The 18,321-nt window shown below is 32.8% G+C and overlaps 1 protein-coding gene across 1 annotated transcript; it reads right to left on the reverse strand.

The window, feature by feature from the left end:
• Positions 1-7,643: 7,643 nt before the first annotated feature.
• Positions 7,644-9,632, reverse strand: LOC107899750 (homeobox-leucine zipper protein HOX11). Its single transcript, XM_016825537.2, has 4 exons — positions 8,877-9,632; positions 8,415-8,728; positions 8,247-8,326; positions 7,644-8,157 (listed from the first exon to the last, which is right to left on the reverse strand). The coding sequence occupies exons 1-4, from the start codon at positions 9,157-9,159 to the stop codon at positions 7,884-7,886; spliced, it is 951 nt and encodes a 316-aa protein (XP_016681026.1). The 5' UTR covers positions 9,160-9,632; the 3' UTR covers positions 7,644-7,883.
• Positions 9,633-18,321: the final 8,689 nt, after the last annotated feature.

Genomic DNA, 18,321 nt, shown 5'->3' on the forward strand with positions numbered 1-18,321 from the left:
CCCCGATTCATTGGTGGTTGCTAAGTGCTGATTCCACCGTATTTTAAATGTGAAAGGCGGTTGCTAAGTGCTGATTCCCCCAAGGGGTTGCTGTGTGTTGATTCCCCTATTCATTGGTGGTTGCTAAGTGTTGATTCCACCGCATCTGAAATGTGAAGGGGGTTGCTAAGTGTTGATTCCCCCAAGGGGTTGCTGTGTGCTGATTTTCCGATTCATTGGTGGTTGCTAAGTGCGGAATCCACCGATAACGGTTAACATTCCGAGTGTTCAACGAGTAAATTGGGAAGGTGAATATTCATATATGTGGTGGACAAGTTTATGGGAGGAATATTGGGTTTGATACTTAATCAACCCATGTATAAGATGGGAGGAAAATCAAAAATACAAAAAGAGACAATTTGAATCCAAAACTGTTTTGAATGGCAGCAGTTGGGCAACTATGAAAAATCACCATAAATGGTGGAAAATTAATTAGAGGTTAAATAATATATGAAATTGAATCTGAATGAGTCTATTTTCATATGAAAGAAATAGAGCAAGCAAAAGAGTTGTATTTTTGGAGATATTTGAATTTTACTGAGACAGGGATGGATTGATTTCGAAATCTCCTGTTCCAACTTTGGAAAATCACCAAAAATTATAAAAACATAATTATGGCTTGAAATCTATATGCCTGGATTCCTTTTTGAGTACATTTTTAATAGAAACAAACAAGAACATTTTTTGAAACTTTTACAGAGAATTATGTGAATTTTTGTAAGGGGAGGTCAGGACTGTCGGGCAGTGAAACAGGGGAAGATTTAAAGAATAAACTGTACTAATTGGCTTGACCAAAAATTCTGTAAATTTTATTATTGAAAGATATATGGGTCTAGTTTCAGGGAAAATTTACGGAATTCAATTCTGAGCTTTGTAGCTACGGATAAAAATAAATTAGTGGTCATGATGCAGAAAACCAGCTTGCTGGAAATTACTCAAACAATGAAATTTATTTGTGAATAAATTTATACTATGGTGTTGTCATGTGAGAAATTTATTTATTTGTCATATGTTTACTTACTAAGCTATATGCTTACTCGTTTTTATTTTTCCCTTGATTATAGTGATTTTCATCAACTCGGAATTGGGACGGAGTCAGACAATCATCTACACTATCATCCACGTTTGGGTATTTTGCTACTAGTATTCCGGAAATTATGGCATGTATAGACGACTTATGTAATGGAGCGTCACCATGTAAATATATGTTATGGTTCGATTTAAAATGTAGTGTTTATTAATGGTTAAATTGTATATGTTTATACAACTGAACTTGGTTGGAATATTGAATTGTGTTTGAAAACTTGCAGGAGGTTTAAGCAAAAATAAGCAGAAATGCTGTCGAAATTTTTTTTAAAATTTAGTAATACCTCATACCCTGTTCCAATCAGGAATGCGGGTAAGGGGTGTTACATAATGAATGCTTGGAAGTTAAAGTTACAAAACAGTCCTTGGTCACTTTTAAGCTCGGAATTATGAGGATGAGGTATGGTGTGATGTGGTCCCAATGCAGGCGGCACACTTGCTCCTTTAAATCCTAATGATGTATATAAGGATCAATTAAAGATGATGAAATTTTGTGAGGGGGTGAGGGAGGACAAATAAAAAAGATAGAGAGAAAAGATGTCAGTAGTGAAAAAAGTCAAAATATAAATGGCCCAAAGGTGAGTGAATCCGCAAGTGGTAAAATTAGAGTGAAAAATTTGATGGCAACAAAAAAATATGTGCGGAGAGCCCTACTCAATAAACAGCCTTGTATCCTTGTGAGGTTTAGGCAAAACTATTTATCTTTATCTAACATTAACGAAAATTTGCCTAGTGTGTTTCAGTGTCTTTTGCAGGATTATGAGAATGTTTTTAGTGAGGCCCCTAAAGGTTTACCACCTTTACGTGGGATAGAGCATCAAATTGACTTAGTACCCAGAGCTTCAATACCAAATCGACCAGCCTATTGAATGATACGAGTCACAAAGGCCCAATTCAAGCTCAAGGACGTGATGGGCTCAAATTACCACAAGGCCCAATAACGAGGTCAAAGGCCAGACAAATGCGTTCAAAACTAAATGGAACCATTCAAGAATTTATTAGCAAGGCCTTAGATACGTACACGAAGGAAAAATAAAATCAAGATTCACTTTCTTGTTTTCAAGAAAATCAAGAAACCGAATATTGGTCCAATTTTGCTGTTTTGAGCGATTTCAAGAATCAAGAAAATCAAGATTTCAAATCTTGGAAATCTTGGTCCAAGAAACCGAATCTTGCAGCTAAGGTGCATTGGATCTCAGTTACAAGCATCAACGAACCAATTTCGGGAGAGAACGGATTACAAGCCCAAATGCTTGAAGAAACTGCCCAATAAGATGTTCCAAGCCCAATCAAGAAATTTAAATTAGACTTAGTTGAAAATCAAGCCAAATTGTTAAAGTGGCCCAATTTGTTAAGTTTTAATTCTTTAAATACTTAGTTTTAATTTTTAGACTTTATGAATAAATTTCTATGTAAAAATTCAGTCCAAGAGACCCATTTAAAGTCCTTGGCCGAATTTCCCCTTGAAAGTAAAAAAAATTAGGTTTTTTTTTTTAGTTTTCCTATTAGGACTAGAAAAATAGTTAGAAGGCCTATATGTATGGCTTGGCCAGCCACCCTTATACACATTATACTTGCATAATACACTTGAAATCAGATTTTGATTGCTTGCAAATTCTCTTGAGTTTTTCTCCAAGAATTTTCTCTTGAGTTTTCTTTAGAAGTAGTTTTAACAATCTTTTAGGTTGTGGGAGCCATCTTCAGCCTTCTTCTTGCCATTGTTCTTCATTGGAGGGGAGATTAGAGCAGTTTGAAGGGAGTTGTGAAATCTTTCTCGATTTCAAGGCTTCTTAGGACTTTCTTTATTTTCTTGCTGTTCGTTCTTCTTTATTAATTTCTGCTTGTGCTAATTTATTGATTAACTTGGGATTAATTGTTCTTGTTGCGTTTCAGCCATTCCAAACTTCAAGATCTGATTCAGCTTCGTTCTTAGGCATCAATAAACGTTCTTCATTCATAATTTTCAGATTTCTTGCCGCCCAAGTATTTCTTATTCTATTCGATTTGGGTTTCTTGATCTGACAAGTTTAGTTCTCTGATTTCTGTTTTCATTGCAGCCAATTTGTTTATATATCTTGTAGGACTTTCCCGTGACTTGACAACTCAGTCTTGGTCCGCGCGTGATCCTCTATCATTTGGTATCAGATTTTGGACGTTTTGGGTGTTCCTGGTTGATTTCTAAACTGATCTCCTTTTAAAAACAGCAAACTGCAGTTTTTACCCAGAAAGTTTTTTGAAAAAAGTTCATTTGAGTGGGTAAACGTTGTCCGATTGGTATGAAATTTTATATGCATATTTTTAGCACTATGATAGATTATTAAAAAATATTTCCCGAAAAAAAAATCAGTACAAAAAGTCAAAAAAATTGAAAAATATGAAATCAAGAAAAAAATAAAAAAATATTCAGCGGGTTGAGTTTAGTGCCGAAACTTTTTAGATCAAATATACAATATTTAAGGACATTCCAGTTTAAATTTCGTGATTTTTAGAGATCGGGAACACCTCGAACAAAGTTGTCAAGTTACTCCGCAGTTTTTCGGGTTTTCGAGCATTAGCAATTTTTATTGATTCTTAGCTGTAGGATTTCATTTGTTTTGCTTTTATTCTTCCTTTACATTAAAAAAATATTCAGCGGGTTAAGTTTAGTGCCGAAACTTTCCAAATCAAATATACAATATTTAAGGACATTTCAGTTTAAATTTCGTGATTTTTGGAGATCGGGAACACCTCGAACGAAGTTATCAAGTTACTCCGCAGTTTTTCGGGTTTTCGGGTATTAGCAATTTGGTATCAAATTGAAAAATTTAACGAAATACTGAAATATATAGTCCTACGAGATCTATAAACAAATTGGCTGCAACGAAAACAGAAAACAGAGAACTAAACTTGTTAGATCAAGAAACCCAAATCAAATAGAATAAGAAATACTTGGGCGGCAATAAATCTAGAAATTATGAATGAAGAACGTTTCTTGATGCCTAAGAATGAAGCCGAATCAGATCTTGAAGTTTGGAATGGCTGAAACGCAACAAGAACAATTAATCTCAAGTTAATCAATAAATTAGCACAAGCAAAAATTAATAAAGAAGAACGAACAGCAAGAAAATAAAGAAAGTCCTAAGAAGCCTTGAAATCCCGAAAGATTTCACAACTCCCTTCAAACGGCTCTAATCTTCCCTCCAATGAAGAACAATGGTAAGAAGAAGGCTGAAGATGGCTCTCACAATCGAAAAGATTGTTAAAACTCCTCCTAAAGAAAACTCAAGAGAAAATTCTTGGAGAACTCAAAGAGAATTTCCACTCACAAAAAAATTTGAAAATTTAATGTAATTCAAGGTATTTTCATAAGGTGGCCGGCCAAGCCTATTTATAGGCCTTCTAACTATTTTCCTAATCTTATTAGGAAACTAAAAAAAAACTAATTAATAATTTAAAAAGGGAAATTCGGCCAAGGCTTTTTAATGAGTTGCTTGGGCTGAATTTTTACATAGGAATTAAATCATAAAGCATAAAAATTAAAACTAAGTATTTAAAGAATTAAAATTTTACAAATTGGGCCACTTTGACAATTTGACCTAATTTTCAACTAAGTGTCGTATCTTCAATAACTTGGGCTTGTAATCTGTTCTCTCCTAAAATTGGTTCGTTGATGCTCGTAACTGAGATCCAATGGGCCTTAACTGCAAGATTCGGTTTCTTGGACCAAGATTTCCAAGATTTGAAATCTTGATTTTCTTGATTCTTGAAATCGCTCAAAACAGCAAAATTGGACCAAGATTCGGTTTCTTGATTTTCTTGAAAACAAGAAAGTGAATCTTGATTTTCTTTTTCCTTTGTATACGCGTCTAAGGCTTTGCTAATGAAGTCTTGAACGGTTCCATTTAGTTTCATATGCATTTGCCTGGCCTTTGACCTCGTTATTGGGCCTTGTGGTAATTTGAGCCCATCACGTTCTTGAGCTTGAGTTGGGCCTTTGTGTCTTGTATCAATATTAATTACAAGTCTCTTTGTATTATTAGATGTTTTGAATGTATTGGGAATTCAGTTATGACATGATTTGTGATTACCATTTTGATTCAATAGTTTTCCCGACATTAGGGGGAGAGAAATAATAACTTGTAATGAGTTAAGGGGAGAATAATTTGAACCAAAAGTTCAACAAGGATAACTCATTACAAGTTAATTGTTAGATGTATTCACAAACTTAATGAGAATAACCAAGTGTTATATACCATCTAATATTTTAATTTGAATCAAAGTCTCAGTAGGACAATCATTTAGAATAAATAATAGATTGATTAGTTCTAAATATGAAATTTCTTCTAGATGGTTATATAGTGGAGGCAGGTGCTCCAGAAGAGACCCAAGACATAACTAAAAAGTAAAATTTTGGAAGAGATTCAGGTACTTAAAACTGAAGATTAAAATAATGAAAATAAGAGATCTCAATAAGTTATACCAATTCGAGAAAATGTGGAACTGAATAATAAAAGTGGTCGACAATAATTTTGCATGCAATATTCTTATTGAAGTAATGAAATAAAAGGAAGATCTTGAATAAATCTATTGAGAAATATAAATATGGAATAAATTGATCAAAATAGAAAGACGAAATTCAAGTACAATTAAATTCGTGGAGTTTTTGGACTAGTAGTCCAAAAATTTAAATGTATAAAGCCAGTGAGGGTGCAAATGAAGTAGTTTTGCAAAAGCGGCATAAAAATATGAAGTTTTTCGCTAAATCTTTACATTGATTATGAAAAGATATAATATTCTTTTGTGGTGGATGCAATAACCTTTAGATATATTATTATGACAATTTATAAAAGATTTAACTTGCATCTAATGGTTGTTGTTACAACCTTTTATGAACCACTATATAATAAATTTTATATTAAAATCCTTGAAGGATTTAGGATGCTAGAAGCATATTAAAATTCTCGGGAAATTGTTCATTTATATGAATTGAAATAATTTGAATATATGTGGTAAATAGTAGTTGAAGGAGGATTATAAAATGATCCAAAAATGTCTATTTGTATTTTTATATAAGAATCATGATTAAAGTTTGCTATGATTATTGTTGAAACTTTTGAAGAAATCAAAATATATTTCCCCTAAAACTTTCCCTCACTCATGACTTTCAAAAAAATAGTGATATAAATTATTAGCAGATACATTCAAATAGTAATTTGAAAGACCAGTATTCAAGAATGAATATGTAGAATATGAGAAAATATATGATGTTTTCATGACAGTGAGTAAATACGCGTTGTACTCTTTTTCCCTTAACCGAGGTTTTGTCCCATTGGGTTTTCCAGGTAATATTTTTAACGAGGCAACATATTATGCGTATTATAGATATGTGTACTATTTTTCCTTCACTAGGATTTTTTCCCATAGGGTTTTTATCTTAGTAAGGTTTTAACGAGTCACATTATCTACCAATGGATATCTAAGGGGGAGTGTTATGAATATCTTATTAAGTGGATATCCATCAAGATCAAGATAAGTTTTGATGTACTTTAAATTCTTATAGTCATTATAAGTAGATTTCTACTTCATTTATATTTCTTATGCTTATAAATAGAGACTTTGGAAAAGCTTTGTAAATATTCTGATTGATCAATAAAATACACTCTCTTTTTTGCTCTCCCATTTCCTTTGTTCTTTACTCTTTATCTATTTATTTTATAACATTTTTTAAATTTTATTTCACTTTATGTAGTACTTATGAATAAGTTTCATAAAATAAATAATTGTCGTTTATTTTAAGTAATAACGCAAATTCATATTAATTATTAATGTCTATTATGGCTACTCAATTATAAATTTGAGTTTTAGGTCAGATTTATCTCAGGCTCTGGCCTGATTGATCTCGAATTCTTATGGACTAGGTTTTTCTCATGCTTGAATTTTCTTAATCTCAAGTGTTTTTGAGCTTAGATTTTCTCGAGCTCAAACTTTTTTTAATTTAAATTTTTCCGGACTCGAATTTATTATAAACTCAAGCTTTCTTAAACTCAAATTTATTATAAACTTGGGTTATGAACTAGGATCAATAAAAACAAACTTTCAAATTTCGACTGTTTTGCAAATTTTAATTTCCAGCTACGTTTTGTATTTCTAAATTTAAAAATTACCATTTCAAATGCTCTGTCAAAATTGTCTGTTACAATTTTGCAAAATATATTGTATGCTATATTAAAAAGAAGAATATAAAAAAAAAAGGAAAATATATTTTTGGCCAGAAAGGAATAAAAAATTCTGTAAGACTAGAATATGGGGAAAATAAAGGAGAACACAAGTCAAAACAGGCATTGGAAAATGCCAAAATAAATGTACTTTAGAAGAAGATATTTTCTTGCTAATTTATTTATGAAATATTAAAAATTCAGTCACGATAATTAAAATACTTCCTTATAAAATTATATATTCAATGCCAATACAGAGTCACAAACTATAATTCTAGATCACAATAAGCAGTTTCGAAGAAAAAAGAAAGAACAATAAGGCAGTTACTATAATAATAAGTTACAAATTAATTTCTTTCCCTGTCAAAATAAACGACCAGCTTTCTAACCAAAATTTCTTCCACCTTCTCCCCGAAAACCGAGTCTAAACAAAATCTATCCAAACTCAAATCTATCATTGATAACGGCTTCAGACATTTAAAATATTCAAACAAAAAAAAAATCCACCAAACCCCAAAAATATTTACAAAATTTGAATAAAAAAACTGGCCACAACCAACGATTTCATGTGTTTGAAATAGAGGAGAAAAATGGGTATCCTCCAGTTTTGGCATCGGCGGTGGAGGCTGATGCGTTGGTGGTGGAAGCGGTGGCGACACGCTCACATGAAGGACACATAGTGAGGGTGGTAGCGGGTAACTGCATGTAAAACGGTTGAGAAGTTTGCAAGGCTCTTAACTCCTGCAGTTCCTTCTGTAATCTTTTATTTTCTTCTGCCAGTGTCTCGCAACATCGCTTTAAATACTCACAATCTACCTCTGTTTGCTTCAATTTTGTCCTGTTTCAAAATATCACTATAAAATATAAATTCTCATACCAAGAAAACGTACGAATATTATTTATTTTATTAAAAAAATTTAAAAGTACCTTGCTCTTCTATTCTGAAACCAGACTTCAATTTGGCGAGGACGAAGATTTAATTGCTTAGCCAGTGCAAGTTTTTGCTTCTGAATCAAATATTTAAAATAAATAAATAATTTAAAGCAAAACCCAAGAGGCAAGCAAAGGAAATTTGGATTCTATGTTTGGACTTACAGGATTGAGTGTGCTGTGTTCTTTGAAACTTTCTTCAAGAAAGGCAGACTGTTCCTTAGAAAGCCTGAGTTTCTTCCGAGTTGAACCGTTGTCATCATCATCACTGGCTCTTGTGCTAGTTCTTTCTGTTTCAACTGCTTCCACCTCCACCTCTTTCTTGCCTCTTCTGCTTCCCTTTCTAATCCCAAAATCCATCGACACAGCGCTGTTAGGAGACGACACAGCCGCCTTTTCCTCAGCTTCATCCGCCACCGCCACCAACGGTAGACGGTTCACGTCTAAACCTCTTCCGAGTCCCTCCCATGGATCCGTTTCTATCACCAATAACAACAATGCAAAAAAAAAAATGTTGGTAATTTTTCTTCAAGATGATTAAAGAACTATAAAAAAAAAGAAGAATATCCTAAGATACCCAGATCTAAATACCCCCCATCAAATATCAATTCTGCTAGAAATACTCACGGTTATCTGTGAGCCAAGGAAGGCGAAGCTGAGAAGAAGACTGGGGACGAGGAACTGGGGAGAAAGGAAGAAGATCAAGCTGAAGAGGTGGATCTGAAGAAACCCTTTTCTCATCTCCATCCGTACTATTTTTACCTTCAAAAGCATCGTCCCCATTCTCTTGTGATTTGAACCCATTCCCAAGCCCCATGCAAAACCCTAGATCCTTGCTTGATAACTTTGCAGTTTTGTCAAGAAACGAAAATGGCTTTGAAGGATCACCCAAGCTCAAGGCTAACTCCATTAACCCTTTTTCTTGCAAAGAGAAACCCCAGCGGAAACCAATAACTACTGCAAAGAAGAAGTCTTTGAAGATCTTGACTTTTTTTTTCTTTTTTTTGGGGGGGGGGGGGCTCCTTTGATTTGATGAAGAAAGATATATCCTGGAAAGAGAGTTAAAAAGAAACCCTATCCGATCTTATTTAATGGAAACACACAACTCAACCCCCCCCCTCGTCTATGAAACACCTTTTTTATTGGGAGTAAAGATTGACCGACAAATCCAGGTTGAAAAACACACGTGAATCTATATAAATATACACTGTTTCAAACACGAGACACACAGACAGAGAGAGAGGAGGAGGAGAAAGAGAGAGAGTTAAGTTTTGTGAATTCAAAGGTCTTTGATTATATTATAAACGAATCAACTGATGTTTAAGCAAATCTTCTGTTTTAGGTTTATGGGATACAGACAACGACGAGTCTTCTCTTCTCTTTTTCTTGTTTTAAATCAAGAAAGTGTCATTAAATACTTTGATGGGAAGAATTAATTAATGCAGAGATAACTTCACAATGCTTCTGTATTTATTGTGCTCTCACCAAACAATTAGGGCTAGAAAATCATCATTATCGTCATCTCAACATGAGAAAAGGATTTTTCATCCAACGGCAGGGATCATCAGATCTTATATTATTCTAACCCTTGACCCAATCTATTTGTTTTTAACCTCCTTTCTAACTAAAATTTCTTTCTATAATGTACACTTATGAATCATCATGAGGACGATATGAGGAGAATAATGATTAAATTGTGTTGTTTTACCCAAAATAATTATACAGCATTAGCACTGTTTGTTTGCTTCTTCTCTTACTTTTTTTTTATTTTGTTTGTTTTCAAATGATAGACAATTAATCCAGGATTTGCATTGCCGTTTCCCAGTAGTGAATTCGACAATTATTCCAATGATAAAAATTGAAATGAAGTGTGTAAGCCTCTGGGAATGTTGACTCACCAACCAAAACAGTTCAGCTTTACCAGTTTCTTCCTATGTGGCATTAACTAATTGGTTAAAGCGATCCAGAAAGCCCTGCTTTTGAGCTAAGGCTGATGTGGAAACAGAGAAAAAACCCTGGAAAGAAAAAATATGGTCAGATTAGAGATTATATGAGATTTTGACCAAAAACAGCTTTTTATTATGTTCATTCCAAGCAGACAAGGAGACATCTTTTACTATTTCAAAGAAAGTATTATTATAAATGATAATAGTAATAATAATAAATAAAGGAAAGTCGCAAGACCTTGTTACTAAAGGTTGAGGTGCCATATATGAGTTTTCTTTTAAATAATACTGATTTTAAATTTCGATTTTTTTAATCTAAGTTTTATATTGAATGAATACTAATTATTTTATGGAACATATATTATTTGTGAATTTACTTGTATATATAAAGTCCTTAAAAATTATATTTTTTATTATTCCAAAAAATTAAACCATTTATATATTGTATTTATTATATACTCAATTAAATTTAACATAGTTATACTTCATATTATTTAAAATTTAAGATGTAGTTGGAAAATTTGAAGATGGAAGGGGGATTTTGAAGAGAAGAGGGTAATTAAAATAGAGATGGAGAGTAGGTCAGATATGTCATGCGTTTGGGATCTTTGCAATTATTGAAGTCATGCAGGCTTTAATGATAAGTTGGAGAAAGAGACAGAAAGTGAGTGATATGATATGACTGAATTATGTGGTTTGGGCACATCAAATAACCGTGGGATAAATAAAGTTACCCACACAAAACCATATAAAAATTGATTATCTTAAAAATTATGTGCGTTTATTTGTTATTCTCAATAAAAATAAGTATTATTATATCAATTTATATGATGATCAATATGAGATTAATATACTTCTTTGTCTTTAAACTTATAGCTAGTAGCTTTGATACTTAGTTTTTTTTTTTAAATTTCTCTTTAATATCTGAAGTTGTGAACTAGATAATTTTGATTTTTAAGTTTGAATTTTATCAAGGTTTAATAACATTACTCTTGAGAGGTATTTACTAAAATAATATTAATACTTTTTTAAATATATATATAACCAATTTTATTTCTCAAAATTATATGAATTGAATAGTAAAAAGAATTTTTCGTTTTCTCATACCTCAAATCAATATAGTTGGTGACGATTTAGGCGGGACACAAAAAAACTAAGCCCCGAATTGTTACCACCTATGGTGACTTAAGCATGGGAAAACTATTTTTTTTAACTTTGTTCCTTAAACCCCACAACCCCAACCAACACAATATTAAAATTGAACCAACCCTGTTTAATACCCCACCCAAAACCACTATATAGAGCCCAAAACCTAAACCCATCTCACATAAATCCTTCGTCAAAAAATTCTTAAAAAAATGAATTCAATCGATTTTAATTAAATAAATATTAAAATTTTATAAAAAAATTAAAAAATATATATAAATCTGATTCAACTGATTCTAAACTATTTTCCTAAAAATTGAATAAAATTTTTTATTTAAACCAATATATTAATCAATTTCCAGTTAGTCATGTCTTAATAAAAATACTTAATGACTCAGATTTTTGAGCTCTCATTTCCAAGAAGGCTCCATGCAAATCTTAAAAACTTAAACTTATCATGTTCACAATACGTTTGATATGTCGTATTTCGATAGGACTAATAGAGCCCTTTTCACACTTGAAGAGTTTGTTATCTAGCAATTAGTTGTGTCTTTTATTGCCTTTCAGTACTTAGGAAAAATTGTATTGTAATTTGCAAATTTGAGTTTGTTTTACAATTTTCTGAATAAATTATCAATTACATGTCTTGATAAACTTAATGGTAGCTTAAGATGTTTCAAGAGCTTAGTGGGGGAGAATGAACAAGTAAATGAGTAAGAAGCAACAATGTTACAACCTTAGGAAACTGATGTTGCAACTTGAAGTGTTCTAACCCCAAGCTCACAACTTTACCTTTGAATGATGCGAAATTGCTTGCTTCTCATCAGACAAGGAGCCTGCCATTCAAAGTTGTAATGATCAACCTTTGATGTTGCAAAATTGAGTCATTTGAAGTCAAGGTAGCGACATTGATGCTATGAATGTTGCGACATCAACCACAGCCCTGGAATGAAAGAATCGAGCCAAGTCAAGAAAGGTCACAACATCCACTTATCAATGTCGCAACCTAAAACCTTTTCTATTGAGGATATCGTGACATTAGGCATGGAGGTTGTGACGTTGGGCTGACAGAGTTGAATTCCAAAAAGGAGACATGAATAAATTTTGGGTCAAAGTTGCCATATTTAAATTTAATGTGGAAAATTTGTAATTGAATTATTTTTATGCCTATAAATACCACTTAAACTCAATTAATTTAGAGGTTGTAAAGACTAGGGTAGAAAACATATTTTTACTTTTAATTTTCCTAGTTTTATGTTTTTATTTTCCTTTCCATTTCTTTTTCTTTTCTTTTAGAATAGAGTTAATTTTTGTTGTTACTATTTCTTTCATTTGTGAAGACTTTATAAATGAGAGAAGATTAAACTTTTACGCTCCACAAAGATCGACATATTTGAATGAGCATCTCTCGAACCATTTACTTGTATATTTCACATATCAGGTGTTAGATGATATGCCTATTTGATTTTTGAGTTTTAATTATGTTCTAATATCGTTTGTTGGTTGATTGCTAAATTACATTAATTTCTATGATTGATTAGTTGTTTGTTCAATTATTCTGAATTGTTTAATATACTAAAATCGAACGAAAAATAATTCAATCAACATAGGTGTATTAGCTTAGTTAGCGATTAATAAATCCATCGACCAACGTTTTTAGCATTTGAGAAATCTAAGGCAATAAGAAGAAAGTTTAGTTTAAATAGTTTAATTGATGATTTAGATTTAGCATTGATATATTTTCATATTTGGTTTGCACTGATAATTTCTCAATTTATTAGATTAATAATTGCTTGAATCATAATTAACTTGACAACCACATTTACCAATTTGACAATCCATTGGTTTGATCATTGGGATACTTTGTGTTCTATTGTAGTGGTTTTTAATACAACTAGACCTATCACACTAGCAGACACTACACTTCACTTTTATATATCTATGTTTTATTGCTTGGTGCACGCACGTCAAGACATTTAAGTTTTTGGTGCTGTTGTCGGGGATTGTAACGGAGTGAATTTGTGTTCTCAAGTTAATTGGTTGCTAGGAAATATTGAATAAAATATTAGGGGATTGGATATTGTTTTCATTTTCCTTGTATTTTGTTTTCTTTTTGTGTTTTGTCTTTTGTTTGCCTTGTTGAAAACTGTGTTTAATCATGTTTAACGATTGTTATAGGTGGACGAGTGACCAATTTCGATATGGCAATTGGATAAGTTCAGCGAACGGAGATTTGATCGCCAATTGGAGCTATGATGGCGATTATGGAGGTTAAAGGTATTTAGACGCCTACATTTATGGTTCATGATGGATATGCAAATGAGACGAGTAGCTACAATCAAGGACGAAACGCTAGTTATCCATCGTATGACCTATATCCTTAGAAATACTATCCAGATAGGGGGTGTTACAACACCCCTCACTCGTCCTTCGGTACGGTACGAATAGAAGGTGCTACTAGAGCACTAACATGAAAAATATGTTTGAATTATTCAATAAATTTTAAACTTGAAATAATTTTTGTAAAATTATAGAAAATATTTAAATTCTATTCAAAATGAGTTTTATGCTTTTCAAGACATAGTTAAAAAATCTTATAGCACCCATTTGAAAGAAAAAACTAAGTAATTTGCAAAATATAGGTATGTTACTTAAGTTGTTAAAGGTTACTCAAATACTTAAGAAAATTTTAAGAAACTAAGTAGTACCATCATCAAGTTATCGTCCAAGCGACCAAAGCTCTTACCTAGGCGGTACTAGAGTTAATGGTTTTTTTTTTTTGCTAAGGAGTTGCCTAAGTGACACAATCCACCGCCTAGGCAGTACTAACTAAAAGTGGTTTTCTAACAAAGGGTTGCCTAGGTGGAACAAGCTGCCTCTTAGGCAATGTTGTAGCTATTCACAATTTTACACATTCATTAATTTTAACTAGTTTCTTAAGCCTTGAACCTCTACATCATAACTTAAGTTTCAAGTACTATTTGATATATGATATAAGCATATTTATACACGTTGGTGCCCTAAGTACATGCCACAATACATAAATTGTAACACCCCTAACCCATCTCTGGCTGGATTAGGGTTATGGAGTATTACAGTTCAAATCAAAACAATTAACATTATATATAAACAATTAATTAATTAAAAATATTAAAATTCAATAATGATATTCATTCATAGCATAAATACATTTACAAACCTTAAATCGAGTATATGGGGCCTTAAAAGTAGTTTGGGAACAATCAAAGAATAATTTCAAACAAAACATAAAATTTTAAAAAAGTTTGAAAATTTAGAAATAGGGGTCACATGACTCAGAAACATGGATGTGTGGTCATGTTGCGTATGAATATGCTAAGCAAATTGTGCACGTGTACATGTTGGATCATGTAATAAAGTGATAAGTGAGATCGTCTCCACAAGGATCGGTAAGGTACAAATTAGTCAAGTTATTATAAAAGAATGTGTTTAATGCTATGGCAAAAACAATAATAAGAATGCAGAGATAATTAAGGAATACTGATGTGTGTAATATGTGAATTATAACAAATAAATGAAAATGCTATGGCAAGACAATAGTAAGTATGCAATGGAAATTACGAGAATGATTACGTGAATAATATGTAAACAAGTAACAACTAGGGATGTGAAAATAAAGATGCTACAACAAAGTTTAAAGGATCTACGATGTTGAATCTTAAGGCTGGGATTACCAAGAATCTACCCTCATTAACCAATAATGCCTCGGCAAGTTCAATCTTATTCTACTGCTTGAAATAGTTCTACTGTGGCTTGCTTCTTTTAAGAGCTAGGCCTTGAGTTACCTCACCTAGGGCACTATATGTATATAGGCTTTGAGTTTGGTTCCTACTTTTGTTCTCCTTTCCGTGCAGAACGTTGCTCTATGTCTAGAGTCTGCTATGAGTATTCTTTCGAGTACTCGCTCATATCATTCAATTTCGAGCTAACTAACCTAACCTTGTCAAAATTAGATTAATTTTATAAAAATGCTGCATATTCACCTATGTATAGAGATTACACGCAGGCTATTGATAAATACCATTGAATGAAATAGTAAATTAAAACTAATCTAAACCGTGGCCAATAATGGAAATAAAAGTTTCATAAAGTAATCCCAACCCTATGAGATTTAGCTTATAGGTTGATAAGTAGAATCCAAATTCAAAATTGTAATCAACACCGTTTCCTTAAATTAGATTATAGAGAAAATAAAGAATTAAAGGTAGAACTTAGGAAGATAGCTTTCGCTTGTCTAGCCCACAACTCTAGCTACGAAATGTCTTCCGATGACCAAGAGGGACTGTCTTTATCTTCCCCTTTGCGTGTTCGTCTTTGTCACAACCTCTACCCTCTATTTTCGTCTAAGGGATTTCTCCTTCCAAAAATGACTATCTAATTGTCTACCCCTTCTTCATTTTTTTTAGTTTTTGGTTTTATATCTCCTCCTTTAGGGTAGACCCATCATCCTATGATCCCATGATTTTTTTTCCTCTTGTTTAGGTTGATTTTTTTGGTACACATATAGCAGGGATGATAATAGTTAAATGTTGACTGGGTCGCTTCTTTGCATTGCCACGACATTCGTGTTGGCAAACTGTCCAATCTTTTTCTACGACAAACCTTCACTTCTTTACTTCTTTTCCTCATTCTGCACCTGCCACTTAACAAATAAATCTTTTCTGCAAACAATTAAAAGTAGTATGTAATAACATTTAAGCACAGTCCAAGCCTTTTTAATGCAATTTGCTAAAAACACTAATGGAAAATCCTAAAATGCAACTAAACTTACCTAAGTATAGACAATTAACCAATTTTAAAAATATAACTCTTTTCAAGATTTATAACACCCCCAAACCTGAGTTATTACTTGTCCTCAAGAAAGATACGCATAAATGCATATATGCAAGAATTTTCCATTGCACATAACCACCTTGAACTACCAGTCTACTCAAAGAGCACTATATACATCAGTTCTCAGTAATCTTCTTTCTCCAAAAACTTGTTCAACTGTAAGAGGTTTGCTCAACAAAAGTAGTTCAAAAAATTTCATTCTAAAAACAAAATTTCCTAAGTGCTCATGTGTGCTTTCTAGCCATAGCAAGCATCTCCTAATTCACTTAGTTGATTTGTTACCTAAACTCAAGTTACTCTAGGCCTACTCAAAATGTATATATATTATTCATATTCTTTTTCTTGTTTTTGTTTCTTTTGTTTTCAAATTAATGTAGGGGATTTAGCATGTCACAAATTCTTTGACTCGATAATCACAATGGAGCAAACACTGAATTACCGAGTATCCAAACATGTCATAATTTAAATAAAAATAATTCTTGAAGCTAAGGCTTTTAACTTAGAAGATAGATGGAGCAAACAACTACCTCATTAGCTACTCAACCTGTTACTACAGTGGAGTGCCCTTTATTTTTTTTATTACACACTCTTACTCAAACTCACCTTTCTAGTCAACAGCACGATGGAGCAAACAATGTAATACTGACTTGGCAATTCTAAGCCTTGGAGTGCCTATTGTCCTTTATTTAATTAATGCTTTGGCAATTTGATTGAGTTTGGCTTCAAAAGTCCCTAAGTTCATAAAAAGACACTAGCTATAGTCCACAACTAACTGAGGTTAGGACATCTCATGTTTAGGAGTTAATTTTTAAGCAACTCTCCTAAGCTAAATTCACCTAATCCATTGTCTCATGTTCTAGGTGTATTGAAGAATTTAAGCTCATCATCGAACATCATAAGTAAAGATTGTACTTATCATAGGCAAAAGAACCTGTGGCAATTATGTGTGCCATGGAAAAATGAATGACAAGTGAACCAAAAATTAAAACATGCTCAATGAACTATTTAATGCAATACTAAATGCTCAACAATAATTTGATAGAAGGGAAAAGAAATGAAATGCAATACTAAATACGGATATACAACAGAAAATGTCATGGCAAAATAAATGAAATGTATGATGTATGGAAGGGAAAAGAACTTCCTTGGCTTGGATCAGAGTGTAGTTACTTCATTCTGTCCTATGAGTGGATTTACGTGCACTGTGTTTATAGCGCATTTTCTTTTTAAATGATTAGAATGGAACGTCCTTTTGTTCATCATCGGATTTGGTGATTTCATTAATAATCTGATTGATCTCACCATCTTGTTTAGTCATAGGTTCAATATAAGGAGGTGGAACAGCTATAGTGCTGTCCACTGGTGGTGTAGGTGTGGGATTTGCTTCTTCTTCACAATCAATTACAATACTGTTTGATTCCATTTTCTCTGTTTCTTCCTATGGTTCTTTGGTTTCTTTCTCAGCAGCGGCAGGGTCTGTCTCAGTTGGCTGGGCTTCACCAACCTCTTTTACTACAACTATCTGCAATTCCTTAGGAAAGTGAGGAAATGTAGGCATTAGCTTGGTGAAATTATTTTGAAGGGACCTTTTCAGAGCAGCGCCCCTCCTCTCCACATAAGCCCAGTAAATAGCTAGTTTATCCTGCACCTTTGCCAAATCTACAACAAGCTGAAACTGTTGAATCTCAAAAAAGTTATTCTGTTTTTGCAACTTCTCCAATGAATGAGAAATTTTTGCTCGAATAAACTGTTAGTCTCGAAGGTTGTTGCAGTGGCAAATGTTGGCGCAGAGAATGTTGAGGTTGAGTCAGGAGCTTGTTGTTGTGGCAAATCCTCCCTAGAAATCTTTGCAATAATCAATCTTGTAATGGACCCTTTATTTGGGACGACATCCTTATTGGCTTGGACTGAGATATTAACACGTCGGCAAAGCGCAACGATTAAAGAAGGAAATTTCAAACTCCCAACATTCTTTTGTGTGCACCAGTGTACTTCGTTGAATATCATTTTACCCACAACATCTGCTCCTTAGAAATTGTTAAGTTATGGGTAGAAGGGAGTAGGTGCGTCTTAAGGAAGTGATACCAAAACCTGCACTTAGGCTTCAA

The sequence above is a fragment of the Gossypium hirsutum genome, chromosome D04 (genome assembly GCF_007990345.1).
Source record: "Gossypium hirsutum isolate 1008001.06 chromosome D04, Gossypium_hirsutum_v2.1, whole genome shotgun sequence".
Classification (NCBI taxonomy): domain Eukaryota; kingdom Viridiplantae; phylum Streptophyta; class Magnoliopsida; order Malvales; family Malvaceae; genus Gossypium; species Gossypium hirsutum.